Source organism: Scyliorhinus torazame, chromosome 13 (assembly GCF_047496885.1).
Source record: "Scyliorhinus torazame isolate Kashiwa2021f chromosome 13, sScyTor2.1, whole genome shotgun sequence".
Lineage (NCBI taxonomy): Eukaryota > Metazoa > Chordata > Chondrichthyes > Carcharhiniformes > Scyliorhinidae > Scyliorhinus > Scyliorhinus torazame.
In genome coordinates this window covers 51,961,823-51,985,989 of record NC_092719.1, presented here as the reverse complement: position 1 = coordinate 51,985,989, position 24,167 = coordinate 51,961,823, and the positions used below count along the sequence as shown (strand labels likewise).

General features: G+C 46.2%; 1 protein-coding gene and 1 pseudogene across 9 annotated transcripts in view; both read left to right on the top strand.

The window, feature by feature from the left end:
* LOC140388010 (GRAM domain-containing protein 4-like) overlaps positions 1-23,642 on the top strand; it is a 286,335-nt gene extending 262,693 nt beyond the window's left edge. For 8 of the 9 annotated variants that reach the window (XM_072471468.1, XM_072471469.1, XM_072471471.1 and 5 more), the window contains 3 exons: positions 4,285-4,369; positions 17,334-17,402; positions 21,429-23,642. In XM_072471468.1, coding sequence (XP_072327569.1) covers positions 4,285-4,369; positions 17,334-17,402; positions 21,429-21,530 — 256 coding nt within the window. In that variant the 3' untranslated portion in view covers positions 21,531-23,642. The remainder of the gene's footprint in view (positions 1-4,284; positions 4,370-17,333; positions 17,403-21,428) is intronic. The other variant, XM_072471476.1, reaches the window with a different exon arrangement.
* On the top strand, positions 16,875-17,078 carry LOC140388680 (U2 spliceosomal RNA; annotated as a pseudogene).
* Positions 23,643-24,167: the final 525 nt, after the last annotated feature.

Sequence of the window (24,167 nt, the reverse complement as noted above, 5' to 3'; positions counted from 1 at the left end):
AAAAGTTGTAACAAGTTTCCAGCAAAATACTTCAAATTCAAGCAGGGAATGTGAGGAGGGGAGGAATGCACAAAGGGGAAGACCTGTAGTGGGGTGGAAGACTGGAGGAATTAGATGACAGAAGAGCTGATGTGTAAGGCAAAGAGGGATAGTAATGGGACAAGTGAAGAAACAAGAGTTGGATCTAGAGATGGGGTAAATGGCAATAGCAGAATCATTACCAACTGTTCCATTAAAAGCGGTGGGGAGTGATGGTTATGATCAGAAATCACCGAATCAGAATCACAATGGTTGAGCTTGGTTTGAAGTCCAAAAGCGCCTTAACAAAAGATGATGCGCTGTTCTTCGACCTGCTGATGAGCTTAATTTGAACAGTGTGGGAAGGGGGCGGAGAACTAAAATGACAAATGACTGGAAGTGGTTATCCAATCGGTTTTTTCCCCAGTGTGGAGGGGGACCGCATTGTGATCAGCCAATACAATATGATAAATTAAAAGAAATGCAAATAAATTGCTGTTTCACCTGGAAGAACTAGTTGGGGCCCCGAATGGTGAGAAGGGAGGAAGTAAAAAGGCAGGTATTGTATCTCCTGCACTTGCACAGGAAGGTAATGTAGGAATGGTTGATTGAAAAGTGCAGGAGGAAACGGCTCCTGAAAGGAGAGGGGTAGATGTGTTTGTTGGCATCATGCTGGAGGTGGAGAAAGGGTGGAAGGTGCTTTGTTGAATGTGAGGCCAGTGAGGAAAACCCTGTGGTGTTATTTATTATTCTTTCATGGAATATGAGTGTGGCTAGCAAAGCCAGCATTTGTTGCCCTTTCCTAATTGCCCTTGATAAGGTGGTACTGAGTCACCTCTGAATCAACTGTACCCACAGGGTAGCTGGGAAGAGAGTTCCAGGATTTTGATCTTGTGACAATGAAGGAATGCTAACTTAGGGTGGAATTTCCCTTTTTGTTTGAATAAGTGCGGTGGCGTCGGTTCTGACAGTGCATTTGGTGCTGGCCGGAATGGCGGGAACTAATGCCAGATTCTGTGCTTGGAAGTTCATTAATTATGTGCAGGCAAGTTTTGTGCTGAATCACCTGACAAAGCAAGTGCTGATTCATCGGTCCGCGCTCAGCTGGCAGGTTCAAAGGTCCTGGTGCCATACTTAAACAGAAATCCAACACCATCATGGCACTCTCTCTAGCCCACCTGTCTTTAGGAAACCCTCCAACATGTCAGGAAGACAGAAGCAAAAGGCGAGCAGCATCAAGAAGAAGGGTGCACCATGATTCAGCCATCAGGCCTTCAAGACCTTGATCAGAGGTGCAAAGGCATGTCCTCTACCTGAGGGATGACTCCAAGAAATTTAGCAACCTCACCTCTCTGGATTGGGAGGCCATTGCTCTGGATGTCAGCATGGCTGGCAACTGCGCCCGAAGTGCCACCCAGTGCAGGAAGTGGATGAATGATCTTATCTGCTCTGCCGGGGTAAATCCCCACTCAACTCCCTCCAATGATAATCACAAAGAAAGAACACTTGCTAAACAATTGACCTTGGAGTGAAAAATATGAAAATTAAGCAAGTCAGCAAAATTGTTTATCACCTAAACATCGAGTGAATAGAATAATAACTTTTTATCAGGCCCAGTTTGAAATATCACATGGAGCTTGAATATCAGCTATAATTCTTAAGTATTAAAAACAGAAAATCATGGGAATACTCAGGGGTAATGTGGCAAACTGGGTAAAAAGTTGGCTTCGTAACAGGAAACAAAAGATAATGATCGATGGATGCCTTTGCAAATGGAAAGTTGTTTCAAGTGGTGTTCCAACGGGATCGGTGTTAGAACCCTTACAGTTTGTGTTATATATTAACTATTTGGACATGAACATGGTGGGCATGATTGGGAAATATGAGAATGACACAAAGATAGGTTGAGTAGTGGATAGTGTAGAGGATAGCTAAAATCTCCAAAACTATATAGATGGGTTGGTGGAGTTGGCGGTCAAGTGGCAGATGGATTTTAACACTGGGAAGTGTGAGGCCATGCATTTAGAGAAGTCAAACAGTTACAGGGAGTACACAATAAATGGAATATAAAAAGATGGGTAGATGAAGTGAGAGATCTTGGCATGCAAGTACACAGGTTCCTAAAGGCAGCAGTTCAAGTAGACAGGCTTGTAAAGAAAGCATATGAATTGCTCTCCTTCATTGGCAGATATATAGAATATAAAAGTAAGGATACAATGTTGGAATTTTATAAAACAGAGGCCGCAACTGGAGTATTGTGTGCAATTCTGCTCACCACAGAACAGGGAGGACGTAATTGCTCTGGAAAGAGTTACAAGAATGTTGCCAAGGTGAGAAAAATGTATCTCTGAAGAAAGATTGGATAGGTTGGGGTTATTTTCCTTGGAACAAAGAAAGCTGTGGGGTGATTTGATTGAGGAGTACAAAAGTATGAGGGGAAGCGATAGAGTTTCCCTTGGCAAAGAATTCTAGAACCGGGGACATAGATTCAAGATATGTGGCAGAACGTGTAGAAGGAACATGAATCTTAGGATACTCCCAAGGGTGTGTAGCCGCTCACAGTTCCCTTTGCCTGTGCCTGCACCAACTCGAGCAGCGCAGAACACCAAGGGGGCTTCTGCTCCTGAGCAGGAGAATCTTATCAGGCCAGAGCCCTCCAGGTCGCAGTCCCCCCCAGAGGTCATGCACTGTAGTCGTCACAAGCACCAGGTCGTAGCAGTCAGCAGGCTGCCTCTACCTCCGCTGTAGATGTTGTTTCTGCACTAGTGTAGTGGTAGGGTTAGGAACGTGAAAACATTTTGATGTCACTTCTGGTTCAGGGGTGTGCTATCACTATAAATAAATTACACTTCTGTGAAATCATTTGATTGTTATGTGGATGTTCTGGTCAACTGTGTTTTGCATTGTGTTTTTGTACTTGCAAATCCTCTTGTATTGAGCTTTAATCATCTCACTCAGTGGTAGTGTCCCACTCTGAGATTATCAATCATGATGGAACCATTTCTAATCCTTCTTCCTCAATGGACACCAGTGAGTGAGGGCAGCTCACCAGCAATGATACTCTCAAGGCATTTGGGTCTTCTCAGCCGTGGTGTCCGGACCCAAGGCATGTACTTTTGGATGAGATCCCTGGCAGGTCCTCATCTCATTGAGGCAGTGTTAGCATCATTAGAAGGTGGCAAAAGCACCAATGATTGTGTTGCATCGGTCTTGTTCCTCATTGAATTTAAGTTCGCAAACTGAGCGCATTAGCAGTGTACCGCTGACTAGGGTTTTTCAAAGTGCGGGTCACAACCCATGGGTGGTTCACAGGCCGATGTCGGGGAGGATCACAGAACAATCAGTCGCAGCGTTCCCATGATTACCAATACCGGTAATCGTGGACTACCGGTATTATTGAGAATGCCGGCCGCTGCCACCTTTTAAATGAGAACAAAATGAGGCTGTGTGCAGTCTTGTGGCCGAAATTGACAGCAGTGAGCAGGTCACATGCCTTGCACGTACACTTGACGTCAAGCGCCCTTTATATACGTGCTTTGGGTGCCAAATCACAGAAGAGAGCTACTTCCATTTTCTAGTTGCTAGTAAGCAAGGCAAGAAGACTGTGAAGATGAATCGTTTTGTTACAAGAGATGGCCAGAGTCACAAATAGGCAGAGTATCTACTGGCCAGGATCTCTCATCTAAATCTGCTGGAGAGAGCTGCGCAGGAGAGTCCAGGGCAGGACTGAGTAGAACTAGTGTTAGCTCTGTACAGAGCTCCAGGGCCTCTGGTTAACAGCTTACAAAGAAGAAACTCAACTCTGGAATAAAGCAGTATAAAGATGAGTTCTTGAGATATGGTTTTGTCAATTGTGCCAATGTGTTATATGCAGGGAAGTACTGGCAAAAGAGAGGAGAATTTTCAGATTATGAAAGAGAAGCGGTGGGTTGAGGTTGAGACCCTGGAGCAGGATTACAGGAGAATGACACTAAGTCATAATGCTCATTTGGAGAGCTTTTTCTTATTTGGAGTTTTTTGGTTAAATACAAAACAAGACATGGTTATGCAACTGAAGACCCTAAATTATACTAGTATCAGTTTTCTTAGATGTTTAGGACCACATGTCAAACACTCTATATAGATTGTGATGAACAGTGATAGATTTGAAATTTTAACACTGTTTCTCTCCACAGAAGCTGAGTATTTCCAGTGTTTCCCATTTTTTATTTCTGACTTCCAGCAGTGTTTTGCTTTTACATACAGTTTATCTTTCTATTCCTCCAGTTATTTATGCTTTGAAAGCTCCAGGTCTGGTTCATCCAAGAAAAATAAGATCATAAAACTAAAGGAAATTACAGAAATTCAAAAGGTACGCTTCTGACCTGTGAATTTTTTCTGTTTTTTATTTGTTCATGGGATTTGAAAGTTGCAGCAAAATCAGTGTTTATTACCCTTGCGAAGATGGTGCAATCTTTTTGTTTTTACCGGATTTTATTTTTTGCAGCTTGCATGTATTTCACAATTGTAATATGCCTAGATATTTTTGGAGCTTGTATAATAATTCTTAATGTGCCTTACTTTTTAAATTCTTGTTTAAATATTTTGCTTTGCCGTAGAAATGTGCTCGTCTTTCTGTCCAAAATCTTAGTATGTGCTTTCTTGCATTAACATCTGTGATGAGAGCATTACATCATAAGGAATATTGAATGAGAGCTGATAAGAGGACTGTTTGGCATTGCTTCAGAATTTGAAAATTATGTCAAAAGATGTTGTACAAGATCAGATTGGATTTATGCAATGCCTTCAATTTAGAAAGAATTTAAGTTGCTTCATATCTATTTACTTATTTCATTGGCGCCCTGGGCTAAGTGCATGGTCAATTCCAGCCCCATTTGACAAGTAGTTGTAACACAAGTGAAATTAGATGTTATTTTAAAATACCTGAGGACATTGGCTGAGCCCAATAAACTGCAACCACCAGGTTTGTAACTTTAACTTTATTATGTACAGTATTAGAATTAAATAGGCAAAGAAAACAATTGACTATCTAATACCCCTTCCTAAACCACCCCTTTCTAACTAGTCTGTCTGTCTCTGTCTGTCTGTTCGTCCGTCTATCCGTCTACCTATCCAATATATAATTACACACACACACCACAGAGGGTAACGGGTGGTTGAGATTTAAGAACATATTAATAAAAATGAAAGGATATTTGATGCACTGGAATCACCTCGGTTAGTGTCTTTCTGCGATTTAGCTTTTGTTTGGGTTCTTCTTCCCCCCTCGGCATGAAATGGTTTTCTTTGGCAAGGTTGTCTATTTTCTTGATAGATTCAGGATCATTTCAAGTTTACAGAAAAGATGTGCCAGGCACCTGCCGGATTTTGAACAATAAAGCAGTTCTTTTAGCAAGAGACAGAGTGAGACTGTTCCTTTTCCTTCCAATGTCTAATCACTTCTGCCAAGCTCATTCTGAAAGCAAAACGCAGGAACCAATCACTGACTGTTGTCATGATGTGGAGATGCTAGCATTGGGCTGGGGTGGGCACAGTACGAAGTCTTACAACACCAGGTTAAAGTCCAACAGGTTTGTTTTGAATCACTAGCTTTCGGAGCGCAACTCCTTTCTCAGGTGAATCTGAGGAAGGAGTTGCGCTCCGAAAGCAAGTGATTCGAAACAAACCTGTTGGACTTTAACCTGGTGTTGTAAGACTTCTTACTGTGACTGTTGTCAGGCAGAACATTGTCTCTGGCAAACACACCGGTTGCCAGTTAGCCAATCAAACCAACTTCCTCCAAAGCTATTGCCTAAGGTCCACTCGGCACTAAAGCGTCTGGTTTCTCGGGCGTCATTCTCCGACCCCCCGCCGTGAATCCCGCCCCCGCCGAAGTCTCCAGTACCGGAGATTGGGCGGGGGCGGGAATCGGGCCGCGCCGGTTGGCGGGACCCCCCGCTCAATTCTCCGGCCCGGATGGGCCGAAGTCCCGCCCAGAAATTGCCTGTCCCGCCGGCGTAAATCAAAGCTGGTATTTACCGGCGGGACCAGGCGGCGTGGGCGGGGTCCTGGGAGGGCGCGGGGCGATCTGACCCCGTGGGGGTGCCCCCACGGTGGCCTGGCCCGCGATCGGGGCCCACTGATCCGCGGGCGGGCCTGTGCCGTGGGGGCACTCTTTCCCTTCCGCCTCCGCTACGGCCTCCACCATGGCGGAGGCGGAAGTGACTCTCCCCACTGCGCATGCGCGGGAAACTGTCATCTGACGCTCCCGCGCATGCGCCGGGAAACTGTCAGCGGCCGCTGACGCTCCCGCGCATGCGCCGCATTTCCGCGCCAGCTGGCGGGGCAACAAACGCCATTTCCGCCAGCTGGCGGGGCGGAAATCCCTCCGGCGTCGGCCTAGCCCCTCAATGTTGGGGCTCGGCCCGCCAAAGATGCGGAGCATTCCGCACCTTTGGGCCGGCGCGATGCCCGTCTGATTGGCGCTGTTGTTGGCGCCAGTCGGCGGACATCGCGCCGTTGGGGGAGAATTTCGCCCCTCCTCTCCAAAATACAAAACACAAATCCTGGAACACACTGTCCTAACAAGTGGGCTGCTACAGCCCATGTCCTCTGCTTAGGAGTTCACGCACCAAAAATAATAAAAGAAAATGGGAACAAAGGAAGTAAACAGAAAGGACTCGTACATTATAGCCAAAGGTTAAAAATATCTCCGTGGTATCAAAATATTCTTACATTTCAAGAAATGTGCTTTAATAGTGAGTTAATAATTTCTCCCAAAATATGAATAGTAGGCAGAGTGGTCTTTTCCTGTTCCTATATTATTTTATAGAAGATCTTTTGAAGTTTTTCTGTTTAACTTTTGTTCTGCTATAATGAAGCATTTCCCACTGTTCAAAAATTCTATTTTACCATAAACATAACAGACCCGTCCCTGCATATTTTTATAAAATCTTACATCACGGGCGGTTTCATTTTTTTAAGGCAGCATCTAATTTTTAAACCCATCAAATCTAATCACTTAAGGAAGAACAGAAAATGCTAGAAATACTCAGCCAGTCAGGCAGCATCTGAGGAGAGAGGCAGAGTTCATGTTCCATCAGAATAGCTTAATTGATCATCTATATCTGTTTCCCAGTGCCACATGAGTGTACATGTTTTCCTCCTGATTGGTTCCAAGTTGCATTTAAAAACAAAAACTATTTAAAATGTATTTTTATTGGAGTTTTCACAAATTACACAACAAACCCTCAAAATTGGTACAGTACAGTATAAATGCTTTGATGTACATGAATACAGAAAAAGACAGGAAAATGCCAACACAGTTGGTTCAGCTTAATCATTAAACTTAGTGCCTCCGTTTATACAAGGAAAGGACTTTGGGGTTTCCGGGTGCGGCGATGACCAGCTGAGTCGCACGTTTCGGCAGCTCCCTGTGAAACGGACTTTTGGGCTCTTGATAGGAGCCCCAACGGCAATTTTAACGGCTAAAAACACCGTGCGGTAAACCAGGAGGGTGTTCCCCCTGGACACGGATGGAAAAAGGAGAGGAAAGTGGCCGGATTGCAGCGGATCCTTTGGAACAACGGCAAGGAAGGCAAGCAAAAACCAAGATGGCGTCGGAAGGTGGCAGTTTCATATGGGGCCCTGAACAACAAGAGTTCTTGAAATGCTGCGTGGAGGAGATAAAAAAGGAAATGAAGAAAGAGTTGTTGGCCCGGATACTACAGGCGATCGAAGGGCTAAAGGAGGAACAAAAGACCCAGGAGCAGGAGCTTCGGGTCGTGAAGGCGAAAGCAGCCGAGAATGAGAATGATATACAGGGCCTGTTGGTGAAGTCGGAGATACAGGAGGCACACCAGAAACGATGTGTGGAGAGGTTGGAGGCACTGGAAAACAACGCAAGGAGGAACAACCTGAGGATTCTTGGCCTTCCTGAAGGTGTGGAGGGGGCGGACGTCGGGGCATATGTGAGCACGATGCTGCATTCGTTAATGGGAGCGGAGGCCCCGACGGGTCCGTTGGAGGTGGAGGGAGCGTACCGAGTGATGGCGCGAGGATCGAGAGCAGGAGAAACTCCCAGAGCCATAGTGGTGAGATTCCTCCGTTTTAAGGATAGAGAAATGGTCCTTAGGGGGCGAAGAAAACTCGGTGCAGTAAATGGGAGAACGCGGTGATCCGCGTTTATCAAGACTGGAGTGCGGAGGTGGCGAGAAGGAGGGCGAGCTTTAATCGGGCCAAGGCGGTACTTCACAAAAGGAAGATAAAATTTGGAATGCTGCAACCGGCAAGACTGTGGGTCACATATCAAGGGAGGCACCACTACTTTGAGACGGCGGATGAAGCGTGGACTTTTATTGTAGAAGAAAAACTGGAATGAGTGGAGTATGAAAAAGAACGTTTGGACAAAGTGGTGGGGCGAATGGGGGGGGCGAAGAGGGGTTTTATGTTCTAATCCTGCGGTATGGTAACTTTTCTTTCTCCCACAGGTGGTGATAGGGGGAGGTGGGGAGGGAGAGGAGATGGGGCGTTGGCCATGGGAGGCGGGGCCGAGGGAGAGGCGGGCTTGGTTCCCGCGCTATGATAATTATGGCGGGAATAGAGAAGCAGGAAGGAGGGGGCGTCGCACGGTGCGAGCCGTGGTCACGGGGGGTAGCCGAGGTCAGCCAGAGTTTGCTGACTTCTGGGAGCAACATGGAGGGAGTAATTACGCTAGCGGGGGGTCTAGCGGGGGGGGTGGGAGGGGGGAATTACTGGGTTGCTGCTGCTGGGGAAAGGGGGGAGTGGGTACGGGAGAGGATGGGCGGGGGGGCACCGCCTGGGGGTGATACAGCTGCGTGGGAACTGGGTGAGAAGCTGGAAAAAGATGATGGCTAACCGGCAAGGGGGGGGGGTGGGAAGCCCCCCAACTCGGCTGATCACGTGGAACGTGAGAGGGCTCAACGGGCCGATAAAGAGGGCACGAGTACTCGCACACCTTAAGAAACTTAAAGCAGATGTGGTTATGTTACAGGAAACGCACCTGAAACTGATAGACCAGGTTAGGCTGCGTAAAGGATGGGTGGGGCAGGTGTTCCATTCGGGGCTGGATGCGAAAAACAGGGGGGTGGCTATATTAGTGGGGAAGCGGGTAATGTTCGAGGCAAAGACTATAGTGGTGGATAACGGGGGCAGATACGTGATGGTGAGTGGCAAATTACAGGGAGAGATGGTGGTTTTGGTAAACGTGTATGCCCCGAACTGGGATGATGCCAACTTTATGAGGCGAATGCGAGGACGCATCCCGGACCGAGAGACGGGAAAGCTGATAATGGGGGAGACTTTAACACGGTGTTGAAACCAAGGCTGGATAGGTCGAAGTCCAGGACTGGTAGGAGGCCGGCAGCAGCCAAGGTGCTTAAGGATTTTATGGAGCAGATGGGGGGTGTGGACCCGTGGAGATTCAGTAGACCTAGGAGTAAGGAGTTCTCGTTTTTCTCCTATGTCCATAAAGTCTATTCGCGCATAGACTTTTTTGTGTTGGGTAGGGCATTGATCCCGAAGGTGAGGGGAACGGAATATACGGCTATAGCCATTTCGGATCATGCCCCACACTGGGTAGACTTGGAGATAGGGGAGGAAACAGGAGGGCGCCCACCCTGGAGAATGGACATGGGACTAATGGCGGATGAGGGGGTGTGCCTAAGGGTGAGGGGATGTATTGAAAAGTACTTGGAACTCAATGACAATGGGGAGGTTCAGGTGGGAGTGGTCTGGGAGGCGTTGAAGGCGGTGGTTAGGGGGGAGCTGATATCAATAAGGGCACATAAAGGGAAGCAGGAGAGTAAGGAACGGGAGCGGTTGCTGCAAGAACTTTTGAGGGTGGACAGACAATATGCGGAAGCACCGGAGGAGGGACTGTACAGGGAAAGGCAAAGGCTGCATGTGGAATTTGACTTGCTGACTACAGGCACTGCAGAGGCACAATGGAGGAAGGCGCAGGGTGTACAGTATGAATATGGGGAGAAGGCGAGCAGATTGCTGGCACACCAATTGAGGAAAAGGGGAGCAGCGAGGGAAATAGGGGGAGTGAGGGATGAGGAAGGAGAGATGGAGCAGGGGGCGGAGAGAGTGAATGAAGTGTTCAAGACATTTTATAAAAAATTGTATGAAGCTCAACCCCCGGATGGGAGGGAGAGAATGATGGATTTTTTGGATCGGCTGGAAATTCCCAAGGTGGAAGAGCAGGAAAGGGTGGGACTGGGAGCACAGATTACGGTAGAAGAAGTGGTGAAAGGAATTAGGAACATGCAGACGGGAAAGGCCCCGGGACCGGATGGATTCCCAGTTGAATTTTACAGAAAGTATTTGGACTTGCTCGCCCCGGTACTGACGAGGACCTTTAACGAGGCAAAGGAAAGGGGACAACTGCCCCCGACTATGTCTGAAGCAACGATATCGCTTCTCTTAAAGAAGGAAAAGGATCCGCTACAATGCGGGTCCTACAGACCAATTTCCCTCCTAAATTTGGATGCCAAGGTCCTGGCCAAGGTAATGGCAATGAGAATAGAGGAATGTGTCCCGGGGGTGGTTCACGAGGACCAAACTGGGTTTGTGAAGGGGAGACAGCTGAACACGAATATACGGAGGCTGTTAGGGGTAATGATGATGGCCCCACCAGAGGGTGAAACGGAGATAGTAGTGGCGATGGATGCCGAGAAAGCATTTGATAGAGTGGAATGGGATTATCTGTGGGAGGTGTTGAGGAGATTTGGTTTTGGAGAGGGGTATGTTAGATGGGTGCAGCTGTTGTATAGGGCCCCAGTGGCGAGTGTGGTCACGAATGGACGGGGATCGGCATATTTTCGGCTCCATAGAGGGACAAGGCAGGGATGTCCTCTGTCCCCATTACTGTTTGCACTGGCGATTGAGCCCCTGGCGATAGCGCTGAGAGGTTCCAAGAGATGGAGGGGAATACTTAGGGGAGGAGAAGAACACCGGGTATCTTTATATGCGGATGATCTGCTACTATATGTGGCGGATCCGGCGGAGGGGATGCCAGAAATAATGCGGATACTTGGGGAGTTTGGGGATTTTTCAGGGTATAAATTGAACATGGGGAAGAGTGAGCTGTTTGTGGTGCATCCAGGGGAGCAGAGTAGAGAAATAGAAGACCTACCGTTGAGGAAGGTAACAAGAGACTTTCGTTACCTGGGGATCCAGATAGCTAAGAATTGGGGCACATTGCACAGGCTAAATTTAACGCGGCTGGTGGAACAGATGGAGGAAGATTTCAAGAGATGGGATATGGTAGCACTGTCAATGGCAGGGAGGGTGCAGGCGGTTAAGATGGTGGTCCTCCCGACATTCCTCTTTGTGTTTCAGTGCCTCCCGGTGGTGATCACGAAGGCTTTTTTTAAAAGGATAGAAAAGAGCATCATGGGTTTTGTTTGGGCCGGGAAGACTCCGAGAGTGAGGAAGGGATTCTTACAGCGTAGTAGGGATAGGGGGGGGCTGGCATTACCGAGCCTAAGTGAGTATTATTGGGCCGCTAATATTTCAATGGTGAGTAAGTGGATGGGAGAGGAGGAGGGAGCGGCGTGGAAGAGATTAGAGAGGGCGTCCTGTAGGGGGACCAGCCTGCAGGCTATGGTGACAGCCCCATTGCCGTTCTCACCGAGGAACTACACCACGAGCCCGGTGGTGGTAGCTACACTGAAGATTTGGGGACAGTGGAGACGACATAGGGGAAAGACCGGAGCATTGGGGGGGTCCCCGATAAGAAACAACCATAGGTTTGCCCCGGGGGGAATGGATGGGGGATATGGAATGTGGCAAAGAGCAGGAATAACGCAACTGAAAGATCTATTTGTGGACGGGAAGTTCGCAAGTCTGGGAGCACTGACCGAGAAATATGGGTTGCCCCAAGGGAATGCATTCAGGTACATGCAATTGAGGGCTTTTGCGAGGCAACAGGTGAGGGAATTCCCGCAGCTCCCGACACAAGAGGTGCAGGACAGAGTCATCTCAAAGAAATGGGTGGGGGATGGTAAGGTGTCGGATATATATAGGGAAATGAAGGACGAAGGGGAGACTATGGTGGACGAACTAAAAAGGAAATGGGAAGAAGAGCTAGGGGAGGAGATCGAGGAGGGGCTGTGGGCAGATGCCCTAAACAGGGTAAACTCGTCGTCCTCGTGCGCCAGGCTAAGCCTGATTCAGTTTAAGGTATTACACAGGGCACATATGACTGGAACACGGCTCAGTAAATTTTTTGGGGTGGAGGATAGGTGTGCGAGGTGCTCGAGAAGCCCAGCGAATCATACCCATATGTTTTGGTCATGCCCGGCACTACAGGGGTTTTGGGTGGGGGTGACAAAGGCGCTTTCAAAAGTAGTAGGAGTCCGGGTCGAACCAAGCTGGGGGTTGGCTATATTTGGGGTTGCACAAGAGCCGGGAGTGCAGGAGGCGAGAGAGGCCGATGTTTTGGCCTTTGCGTCCCTAGTAGCCCGGCGCAGGATATTGCTAATGTGGAAAGAAGCCAAGCCCCCGGGGGTGGAGACCCGGATAAATGATATGGCGGGGTTCATAAAGCTAGAGCGGATTAAGTTCGTCCTAAGGGGGTCGGCTCAAGGGTTCACCAGGCGGTGGCAACCGTTCGTCGAATATCTTGCGGAAAGATAGATGGGGGAAAAAAGAAGGCAGCAGCAGCAGCCCAGGACTTGGATGGGGGGGGGGGAGGGGAGGGATGGGGGGGGGGGGGGATGGGGGGGAGGGGAGGGATGGGGGGGGGGGGGGAGGAGGGATGGGGGGGGGGGGAGGATGGATGGGGGGGGGAGGGATGGGGGGGGGGGGGAGGGATGGGGGGGGGGGGATGGGAGGGTGGGTGGGGGGGGTATAGCCTGTGACAAGGCAGTTGCCAATTAGGGCTAGTTTTCATTTTTGTTATTTAATATTTATTTATTTGTTGTTTTTTGTTTATATAAAAAAAAGGTCATTATTATCTGTATTGTTATAATGTTGTGTAAAGGATGCACAATGTACTGTGTTGGTTGACCAAAAATTTTCAATAAAATATTTATTAAAAAAAAAAGGAAAGGACTTTGGGTATTTTTCTAAAAATTTTTGGTTAATTCACTTTTGTTGTGACTCCGGGTCAAGGGGGGCTGGAATATGCGCTAGCATAGCGGGTCGTAAGAAACACCAAAATAAAGAAAAGGAAATACAGAGAGAATTCATGAAGACCTTAGTCTGAGGGGATACCTTACACACAATCACAAGACGCAACAAATCCCCAAAATCTAATACAGTACAGAGTGATCATTATTCCGCATATATTGTCACGATACCCTGGGCGAGTGCGCGGTCAATTCTAGCCCAACTTAGCCCAGAGTCCGAGGGAGTGTCCCTTATCCTGTCAGGAGGAGGAGAACTGAATTGGGGGGATCAGATATAACACATCAGAGCCTGTATCAGCACCTCACCTATCCAACTAAAGAGAGGAAAACCCAGAGACAGAGGAACACCAGGATTCGCAAATAGATGTCTAAACTGGTCTGTCAATTATATCAGGAACAGAACAGCATAACTTCATGAGAATCAACCCCGCCAGGCAGATCAAGCCTCAAGAAGGAGGACTGTATGGAAGTCCCTATATAAGATTAATTGGAGACGGGCGACTTCCTCCTCCATTCAGTCTAATCTTCAACCGAAGAAAGACTTAACAACGCTAAACCGGAGCACTCAGGCTCACACTTCGACCCCACAACCAATGGGATGCTATGTCACCACAGGAACCAAGAGTAGTCCAGAAGCCCCCAAAAGGGGACATCTTGAGGGGGGGGGGTGACCTACTTCCCCACTTCCCCACCCAACATACCTTCTACCTGACCTGAACAAACTTAGTTACTACAGCCATGACATACTCAACTGAGCTAAATTTGGATCGATGACACACTAGAATAGGGGCTGACGACTTCCGGTGACGGCGGCAGGCGGGAGGCAGCCGCACACTGGAGGGCTCCCGTTTGGGAATAGGAATTTTAGAATTTTAACACCCGGCCCCGGGGGCAACGGAGGCTGAAAAGGCTGTAAGAAGGCACAGGGAGGAGAAATGTCGAAGTCTGGGAGAAAAACGGCTGTGAAAAAGGGGGTTAATGGAAGGTGAGACGCTGAAGGAAGTGGAAGAGGCAGTATCGCAGCACAGTGATCAACTCACCTCGATGGGGAAGGAGTTGTGGAGGGTGATCGAGACCGACAAGGGTCTGCGAGCCAAAATGGAATACCTGGAAAACAGATCCAGGCGACAGAATCTGAGGATTGTGGGTCTGCCCGAAGGGGTGGAAGGCCCGAGGCCGACGGAGTATTTTGACACAATGTTGGCGAAGCTATTGGGGGAGGGGGACGATCCCTCCCGATATGAACTGGATCGGGATCATCGGTCGTGGAGGCCTATACCAAAGGCGAGTGAGCCGCCAAGAGTAGTAACTCTGTGTTTCCGTAGGTATAGCGTGACGGAGAAAATCCTGTGCTGGGCAAAGCAAAAGCAGGTGGTCAGTGGGCTGGAGCTGGTATATGCATATACCAGGACTTTACGGTGGAGCTGGCGAGGAGGCAGGCTTCCTTCAGCCAGATGAAGAAGGCACTGTACATCAGTACGGTGCAGTGTGGCATAGTATATCCAGCTAAGTGAGGGTGATCTACAAATCCAAGGACTTTTATTTTGGGACGGTGGAAGCAGCGGAGGAGTTTGCGAAGGCAGAAGGACTGTGGCAGAATTGAGAAATGGTCGTGTACCGATGTAGCTTCATGTAACTTTATTTTTACACTGCGTGTTGGTGTATGTACTAAATGAGTCGACAATGTATATATTTGGACAAGGGAAGCGATGGAACTTTCATTTGCAATGATGGTTCTTTGGGGCTTGGGTGTGTATGCAGGGGTTGTGTGCTAAAGAAGATTTCTTGGTTTTCCTGGGACCGGGCAAGGGGGAAGGAGACCTGGGCGGGGACCTCCACGCTGGCTGGTTTAAGCCGGCCAGTGAACGGGAGTGAGGTGGGAGGGGCTGCGGCCATCAGAGCCTGGTAGAACAGGTTTCGGTGAGTCTAGCGGGGTGAAAAGTTGGGGGAAGGAACCGAGGTTGGGGGGAGGAGTTTACAAGAGGAAGTGAAGGGGCGGAGTCTGGGAAGGGGGGGTCTACAATTCATGGGTGTCATTCACAGTACTCTTTCGGGGATTGGATGGCATTGAATATTAGGGGGGGTGGTGGGGGGGGGGAGGTTGGGGGGTGGACTGTATATGTCAATGGTGACCTTAGGCGATTCCTGATTCCTTTTTCTTTTTTCCTTTTTTTTTCCACCTTGGGAGGGTTTGTTTTATTTGATGCTTATATTGTCAGGTAGGTCGTTGTTTGGGGGGTGGTGGGAGGATGGGATCGTTGTTGTTGATAAGGGGATTGACATTGTATTTGTTACCGTTTACTGTTTGTTGGTGGGGTGTAAATTCTGAAGAAAATGTAAACATGGAAATTAAAATTTTTATAGAAAAAAAAGAATAGGGGCTGACAGGCCGAGGATACTCTCATCACTCTTATAACTGACCACCTACATATTTCCCCCCCCACTCCAACAACATCAGAGGCACCAATGAGAGAAACAAAACACTGAAACTGGTGGTCTCCAGGATACGTGATCTGTCTGTATCTTCATAGGTGACAAGCAAGGATTTCTTAATCTTAAACTAACAAAAGTACAAAACGAAAACATTACACCAATAGATCTAATGGGGGGGGCTCCTTAATGAGGACTAATAAACTATACCAACCACCTCCATACCAAACCACCTACCCGCCACCTTGCAGTGATGCACATCTATAAATAAATTGAAAGGTACCAGAAAATGTACTCCCAAGTGTAACAGCATGGATTACAGCACATTAAAAAAAAAACACAGGTAAATACTGCACAACCCTTGTATCATACAACCACAGGATAACCTCTGTGCTTAAAAATCATACACCCTTGTCAGGATAAAAGACAATAACACAAAACTTAGGAGTAAAATCACAAGGCAGTAAAGCTCAGGATTAATGATGAACTGCAGGATAATATAACCATCTTCTGAGCTTGGAAAGGCCACAGCCATGACCAGTTCATCGAGCAGCAATCAGGACCATCCAGAGTTTCATCAAAGCCTCCACACTTCCGCCATGTCATTGTCCCGGAGCCCCATTAAAGCAACACCTGGGCCCCGAGGGGTGGCGAAGACCCATCATGTTCAGCCGCCTCCAACTTTCTCGACTAACACAGAGGACAAGGCAAAGTCAGAACAGGGGGTCTCCAACTTACCCAAGGGCACAAAGAGCCGAACTTGTAATGCCCAACATGGCAACCAGTTCTCAAATGTGGCCAGTAATTCATCCCACCTCCCCACTGAAGACCGGCCCCATCTCCCCGAATCCATCAAAACGCTCAACATGCCAAACAGCAAGATTTGTAAGGACTGAAGGCGAACCGCCACCGAGGAAACTGCCATATCGACTGACAGGATTCTCTTCTCCGTACCGTCCATTCTCTAAGATGTTTCGCAATTCATTGACGTGTGCACCAATAATTTGTGTCGGAAGCTGAGACCATTGTCCGCATCATCACTCTCAGTGGCAGCCATCATATCGACGGCAGCGGCATCGCTGAAACATAGGCCTGTCCACCAATGAAACCGCCGCTGCAAACTGTCCTCCACCCCAGCCATCTCCGATCACTTCAATCAACAAAAGATTTTCTTGACTTAACTCGGCTCCCCATTGTCAAAATTTAACCAGCATCTTCCAGGAACATAACACAGACCATATACATCAGGATCAAATAATTATGGGATGTGCATCAAGATTAAAAAAAGGAATCGCTTCTCGGCCTTTTGGCTAAGATCAAGTGTAGTATCTGCTCTGCCTTTTGACTCATATCTGGTATGTCTCTTGTGGGGACCATGAATAGGATTCAATTTGAATTTGAATTGGTTTTTGGAGTAGGCAAGGAGCTGGATTAGGGGTTCGCCCCTGTCCACGCTCTGAGCCCTGGCTTTGTAACTCAGAAGAAGTAATTTTAAAAAAGATTTAAAAAAGGATTAAAAGCTGCGTGGTGCCAGAGCTTGCAAAAATGCAACCGCTCCGGCGTTCATATAACGTGGCCCCCAAAACTCTCTTTATACTAGATTACTGCAGAAATGTACTTATCTCACTAACGTGATATACTTATTTGTTTGGACTAAGCTGAATGTTAAGCTCAATTTTCAAAATACTAATCATCGCCTTGTATGCATTTTGTACTTCTTCATTTTTTCTGTTCTGTTTGCACCCACAGTACAAAGTTTTGTCTGTCTTACCTGGATCGGGAATGGGTATTTCAATAACTACCCCATACACGCAAAAGGTAAATAATTTCTTCCTTTGGATATGGTTTGATCTTTCAGATATTCAGCTTTAAAGTAAAATATGAAAATTCCACTCAAATTCAAGGTGTTCTTGTATCCGACCAAGAACCTCTTCTCAAAAATCCTTCAGAGGAGACTTCAACTAGTTATATACTCTTGGGATGCGCAAAATAATGTTATTAGTCTAACAAAGAACAAAGAAAGAACAAAGAAATGTACAGCACAGGAACAGGCCCTTCGGCCCTCCAAGCCCGTGCCGACCATACTGCCCGACTAAACTACAATCTTCTACACTTCCTGGGTCCGTATCCTTCTATTCCCATCCTATTCATATATTTGTCAAGATGCCCCTTAAATGTCCCTATCGTCCCTGCTTCCACTACCTCCTCCGGTAGCGAGTTCCAGGTACCCACTACCCTCTGCGTAAAAAACTTGCCTCGTACATCTACTCTAAACCTTGCCCCTCTCACCTTAAACCTATGCCCCCTAGTAATTGACCCCTCTACCCTGGGGAAAAGCCTCTGACTATCCACTCTGTCTATGCCCCTCATAATTTTGTATACCTCTATCAGGTCGCCCCTCAACCTCCTTCGTTCCAGTGAGAACAAACCGAGTTTATTCAACCGCTCCTCATAGCTTATGCCCTCCATACCAGGCAACATTCTGGTAAATCTCTTCTGCACCCTCTCGAAAGCCTCCACATCCTTCTGGTAGTGTGGCGACCAGAATTGAACACTATACTCCAAGTGTGGCCTAACTAAGGTTCTATACAGCTGCAACATGACTTGCCAATTCTTATACTCAATGCCCCGGCCAATGAAGGCAAGCATGCCGTATGCCTTCTTGACTACCTTCTCCACCTGTGTTGCCCCTTTCAATGACCTGTGGACCTGTACTCCTAGATCTCTTTGACTTTCAATACTCTTGAGGGTTCTACCATTCACTGTATATTCCCTACCTGCATTAGACCTTCCAAAATGCATTACCTCACATTTGTCCGGATTAAACTCCATCTGCCATCTCTCCGCCCAAGTCTCCAGACAATCTAGATCCTGCTGTATCCTCAGACAGTCCTCATCGCTATCCGCAATTCCACCAACCTTTGTGTCGTCTGCGAACTTACTAATCAGACCAGTTACATTTTCCTCCAAATCATTTATATATACTACAAAGAGCAAAGGTCCCAGCACTGATCCCTGTGGAACACCACTGGTCACAGCCCTCCAATTAGAAAAGCATCCCTCCATTGCTACCCCTCTGCCTTCTATGGCCTAGCCAGTTCTGTATCCATTTTGCCAGTTCACCCCTGATCCCGTGTGACTTCACCTTTTGTACTAGTCTACCATGAGGGACCTTGTCAAAGGCCTTACTGAAGTCCATATAGACAACATCTACTGCCCTACCTGCATCAATCATCTTAGTGACCTCCTCGAAAAACTCTATCAAGTTAGTGAGACACGACCTCCCCTTCACAAAACCGTGCTGCCTCTCACTAATACGTCCATTTGCTTCCAAATGGGAGTAGATCCTGTCTCTAAGAATTCTCTCCAGTAATTTCCCTACCACTGACGTAAGGCTCACCGGCCTGTAGTTCCCGGGATTATCCTTGCTACCCTTCTTAAACAGAGGAACAACATTGGCTATTCTCCAGTCCTCCGGGACATCCCCTGAAGACAGCGAGGATCCAAAGATTTCTGTCAAGGCCTCAGCAATTTCCTCTCCAGCCTCCTTCAGTATTCTGGGGTAGATCCCATCAGGCCCTGGGGACTTATCTACCTTAATATTTTTTAAGACACCCAACACCTCGTCTTTTTGGATCTCAATGTGACCCAGGCTATCTACACACCCTTCTCCAGACTCAACATCTACCAATTTCTTCTCTTTGGTGAATACTGATGCAAAGTATTCATTTAGTACCTTGCCCATTTCCTCTGGCTCCACACATAGATTCCCTTGCCTATCCTTCAGTGGGCCAACCCTTTCCCTGGCTACCCTCTTGCTTTTTATGTACGTGTAAAAAGCCTTGGGATTTTCCTTAACCCTATTTGCTAATGACTTTTCGTGACCCCTTCTAGCCCTCCTGACTCCTTGCTTAAGTTCCTTCCTACTTTCCTTATATGCCACACAGGCTTCGTCTGTTCCCAGCCTTTTAGCCCTGACAAATGCCTCCTTTTTCTTTTTGACGAGGCCTACAATATCACTCATCATCCAAGGTTCCCGAAAATTGCCGTATTTATCTTTCTTCCTCACAGGAACATGCCGGTCCTGTATTCCTTTCAACTGACACTTGAAAGCCTCCCACATGTCAGATGTTGATTTGCCCTCAAACATCCGCCCCCAATCTATGTTCTTCAGTTCCCGCCTAATATTGTTATAATTAGCCTTCCCCCAATTTAGCACATTCATCCTCGGACCACTCTTATCCTTGTCCACCAGTACTTTAAAACTTACTGAATTGTGGTCACTGTTACCGAAATGCTCCCCTACTGAAACATCTACCACCTGGCCGGGCTCATTCCCCAATACCAGGTCCAGTACCGCCCCTTCCCTAGTTGGACTGTTTACATATTGTTTTAAGAAGCCCTCCTGGATGCTCCTTACAAACTCCGCCCCGTCTAAGCCCCTGGCACTAAGTGAGTCCCAGTCAATATTGGGGAAGTTGAAGTCTCCCATCACCACAACCCTGTTGTTTTTACTCTTTTCCAAAATCTGTCTACCTATCTGCTCCTCTATCTCCCGCTGGCTGTTGGGAGGCCTGTAGTATACCCCCAACATTGTGACTGCACCCTTCTTATTCCTGATCTCTACCCATATAGCCTCACTGCCCTCTGAGGTGTCCTCTCGCAGTATAGCTGTGATATTCTCCCGAACAAGTAGCGCAACTCCACCTCCCCTTTTACATCCCCCTCTATCCCGCCTGAAACATCTAAATCCTGGAACGTTTAGCTGCCAATCCTGCCCTTCCCTCAACCAGGTCTCTGTAATGGCAACAACATCATAGTTCCAAGTAGTAATCCAAGCTCTAAGTTCATCTGCCTTACCCGTAATGCTCCTTGCATTAAAGCATATGCACTTCAGGCCACCAGACCCGCTGTGTTCAGCAACTTCTCCCCGTCTGCTCTGCCTCAGAGCCACACTGTCCCTATTCCCTAGTTCTCCCTCAATGCTCTCACCTTCTGACCTATTGCTCCCGTGCCCACCCCCCTGCCATACTAGTTTAAACCCTCCCGTGTGACACTAGCAAACCTCGCGGCCAGGATATTTATGCCTCTCCGGTTTAGATGCAACCCGTCCTTCTTATACAGGTCACACCTGCCCCGGAAGAGCTCCCAGTGGTCCAGATAATGGAAACCCTCCCTCCTACACCAGCTGTTTAGCCACGTGTTTATCTGCTCTATCTTCCTATTTCTAGCCTCACTGGCACGTGGCACGGGGAGTAATCCTGAGATTACAACCCTCGAGGTCCTGTCTTTTAACTTTCTGCCCAGCTCCCTGAACTCCTGCTGCAGGACCTCATGCCCCTTCCTGCCTATGTCGTTAGTACCAATATGTACAACGACCTCTGCCTGTTTGCCCTCCCCCTTGAGGATTCCCTCTACCCGTTCGGAGACATCCTGGACCCTGGCACCAGGGAGGCAACATACCATCCTGGAGTCTCTTTCACGTCCACAGAAGCGCCTATCTGTGCCCCTGACTATAGAGTCCCCTATTACTATTACTAGGTCACAAAAAACCCTCGCAGCACAGCAAAATAATGGTGTGCATAGCTGTACTAAGGTTTGGTACTCTCTTGCACAGGGTAATAACATGAGATTATCCTCCATTTATCTTTTTTTTCTGTACAATGATAACGGGATAAATAGAGCGGCATCTGATTCTGTTATACAGGACATGATTGCTTTTCAGCAAATAATCGAATATATACAATTGGGTTACACTGAAAGGAAGAAACGTTGCATTTATTCTGTGATCTAATTCTATTCCTTTGAACCCAGAACATTAATTATTTTTCTTTTTTTTTTTAGCCACTGGTATTCGGTGCTATGTTACACCGGGATGAAGCCTTTGAAGCAATAAACTGTCAATATACCAAAATAGCATCCAGTGCATCCAGTAATGAAACTTAACAATGCACTTACAATAAGACAGAATTCATGTGTACAATAAACTGGAAATGAACAGTTAGACAAGAACCTCCATTACCTGTTTGATATTTGTGATGGATTTTGTACTTAATTGGAATAGATGGTTTCTAATCTGTATATTTTTAACTTGCTGTTTAGTTATTTTACATTTATTGGTGAGAGTTCTCCACAAAAGTGCTGTTACTTTCATAGTAATCCCTGCACAGTCAGCACTTTTGGCATTTGTTTACAAACATTTTAAATGTTAGGCTAAATTGGGGTAGGGATGAATTGAGAACAGTTTTTAAAATGAAAGTAAGATAAAAATTTGGAGTCAAAAACTTGCAAAATCTGAATGCCAAGATTGTATACTTTTCAGATGGCAAGAGTATTGTTTGAGGTAATTATCCTGTCAGAAGGATCTAGTAAACTAACTGAAGTGAGTATGTTGCACCCTAAACCTGACAACTGGACATTATAGATATTTAAGCAATTGTTAAGAACATGCATACATTGTGATGTGATTGGTTAAACATTAGCATGAAAGAGTCGGAGTATAATATAGTCACTTCTACATATATCACAAACCACTTCAGTAATAACCTCATCCAGTGTTTCATGGTAGTAAAATGTAATTACTAAATGTAATTTAAAAAACTCTTGCATGTTAACGACCTATTCATGTTAATTTCTCCGGATTGAAGATTCCAACTCCACCCCTTCCACAGGCTTTGCTTAGATATCACAATACACATGTGTGGAAAGGTTAGTGTTTGCACAGCTCTTTCCACTGGCAGAGATTGAATATTGCACCTATGTCATTTAATGCGCAATATTTTGTATTTTTGTTCATGCTAATGCCTTTCCAAAAAGGCTAGTTCTTCGTAGATTTCCCAGACGTTGCAAAAAAAAAAACAAAGACTTGAGGTTTATCTGACTCCATTTTGTTTTCTTGTGTAAGAGCCCGGTTGTCCATATCCACTACATTAGTGCTATTTTCTCTTGCCCCTTTTTAAAAAAGTTGCACCATTGTCAAATTTCTATCCAAGGCTTTATCGGCACCACATTCATTGGGTCATATATAGTGGGTCACACATAGAAGTGGTATCAAATGACACATTATAATATTCTTCCTCTCCCTTTGCAAAAGAAACGGTCTTTGTTCGGTGTCCTTTCTTTAGAGAACCAATTTTGGGGAATCACAAACATGTGCCCATGTTCTTCCACTCAATGGTATGGTTTAAAGGTACAATGACTGAAGATTCCTATACATCTGTTCCTTTCTCTTTCCTTTTTTTCCTGCTGTCAGTGTTCAGGAGTCTATCAGCATTGAACTTCTCCTCAAATGTCTCCATCACAAAAAATTGGCATGTTAAAGATGTCATGTGTTCGCAAATCCCATTCCTTTCTGGCATTTGGTAGATTATTTCCACAATTTCAGAAATGTAACGCAGCAGCTGCTCCTGCCAATTGCACACATTTAACCAATTCAAAAACCATCGTCTTGTACTCAGCCCAGTCAGAATGTAAATATGTAATGACTGACAACTCCAAAGGAAGAACCTTCTGAGATCAGTAAAGCTGACAGTTACCAATTCTTAAGGTGTTCTAACTCACCTATTTGTCCAATTGGTACTGGAATTTATACTATACATGAAGATACCCAAAACGTGCTGAACATTTGTGGTTTATTAATATAACTTATACATGTACCAATTTCTTAGATCTGTTCAAGGTTCAGTTTGTCACAACGTCTGATTTGACACCGCTGAAACAGCAGACGCTGGAATACAAATTGTAGGTTTGTGATGTATAGTTCCTGAAGTGCAAACATTTGCCAAGCTCTCTGCATCTTTAGTTTACTGTTAATGTGGGTATGTTTACTGAGGGCTAATTTTTCAGCTTCTGGATTAGAAGTCTATTTGTTGGTTTGGATCCCTTGTAGGACACAAGCTAGCAACTATTTAAAGTTTTAAGTTAAAAATAATGTAAACACTTTGTAAAAAAAAAAAAACAACTGGTAGTTTTTAACTAAGGCAATTTATTTTCTTAATATCCCCAATCATGAAAAAGCAATTGCCATTCTTGATAACCATTAGATATATTGACTGTCTCCATATTGAAAGTTGTGCATAATTGTTTTTGGTATCATGTAAAACTTTGGTGTAAAGAAAGCAGAAAATATTAATAGATCCAGGAAATGTAACAACCCTATAAAATTTGCAAGCTTCGCATCATGTTTATTGTAAAAAGAAAACAAAGTCTTGTAAAAAGTCAAGTAATTTTTTATTTGAAATAAATGGTTCTATAAAAAAAACCACTTGTATTTTGGTTCTGTAATGTACACTCTAGCATCAGTTAACTATAGTTCAGTAACCACTTGTTATAGCTATTGAGTGCCTATACATTTGAAGCATGCACTGTTCATGGTTGTGCGTATTATTGAAATCCTTATATTTTTTTAATTTGACCGCTGTTGTTAAACCTTCACCTACAAAGTTAAATTGCAATTATCCATTGATACTGGATGAGGAGTCATGAAATGATCACTGGGCACTGCTACTTCAATTGGACTTTTCATTTTAGGGGAGCTGGTGGCCTAGTGGTATTGACACTGAATTGATAATCCAGAGGCCCAGG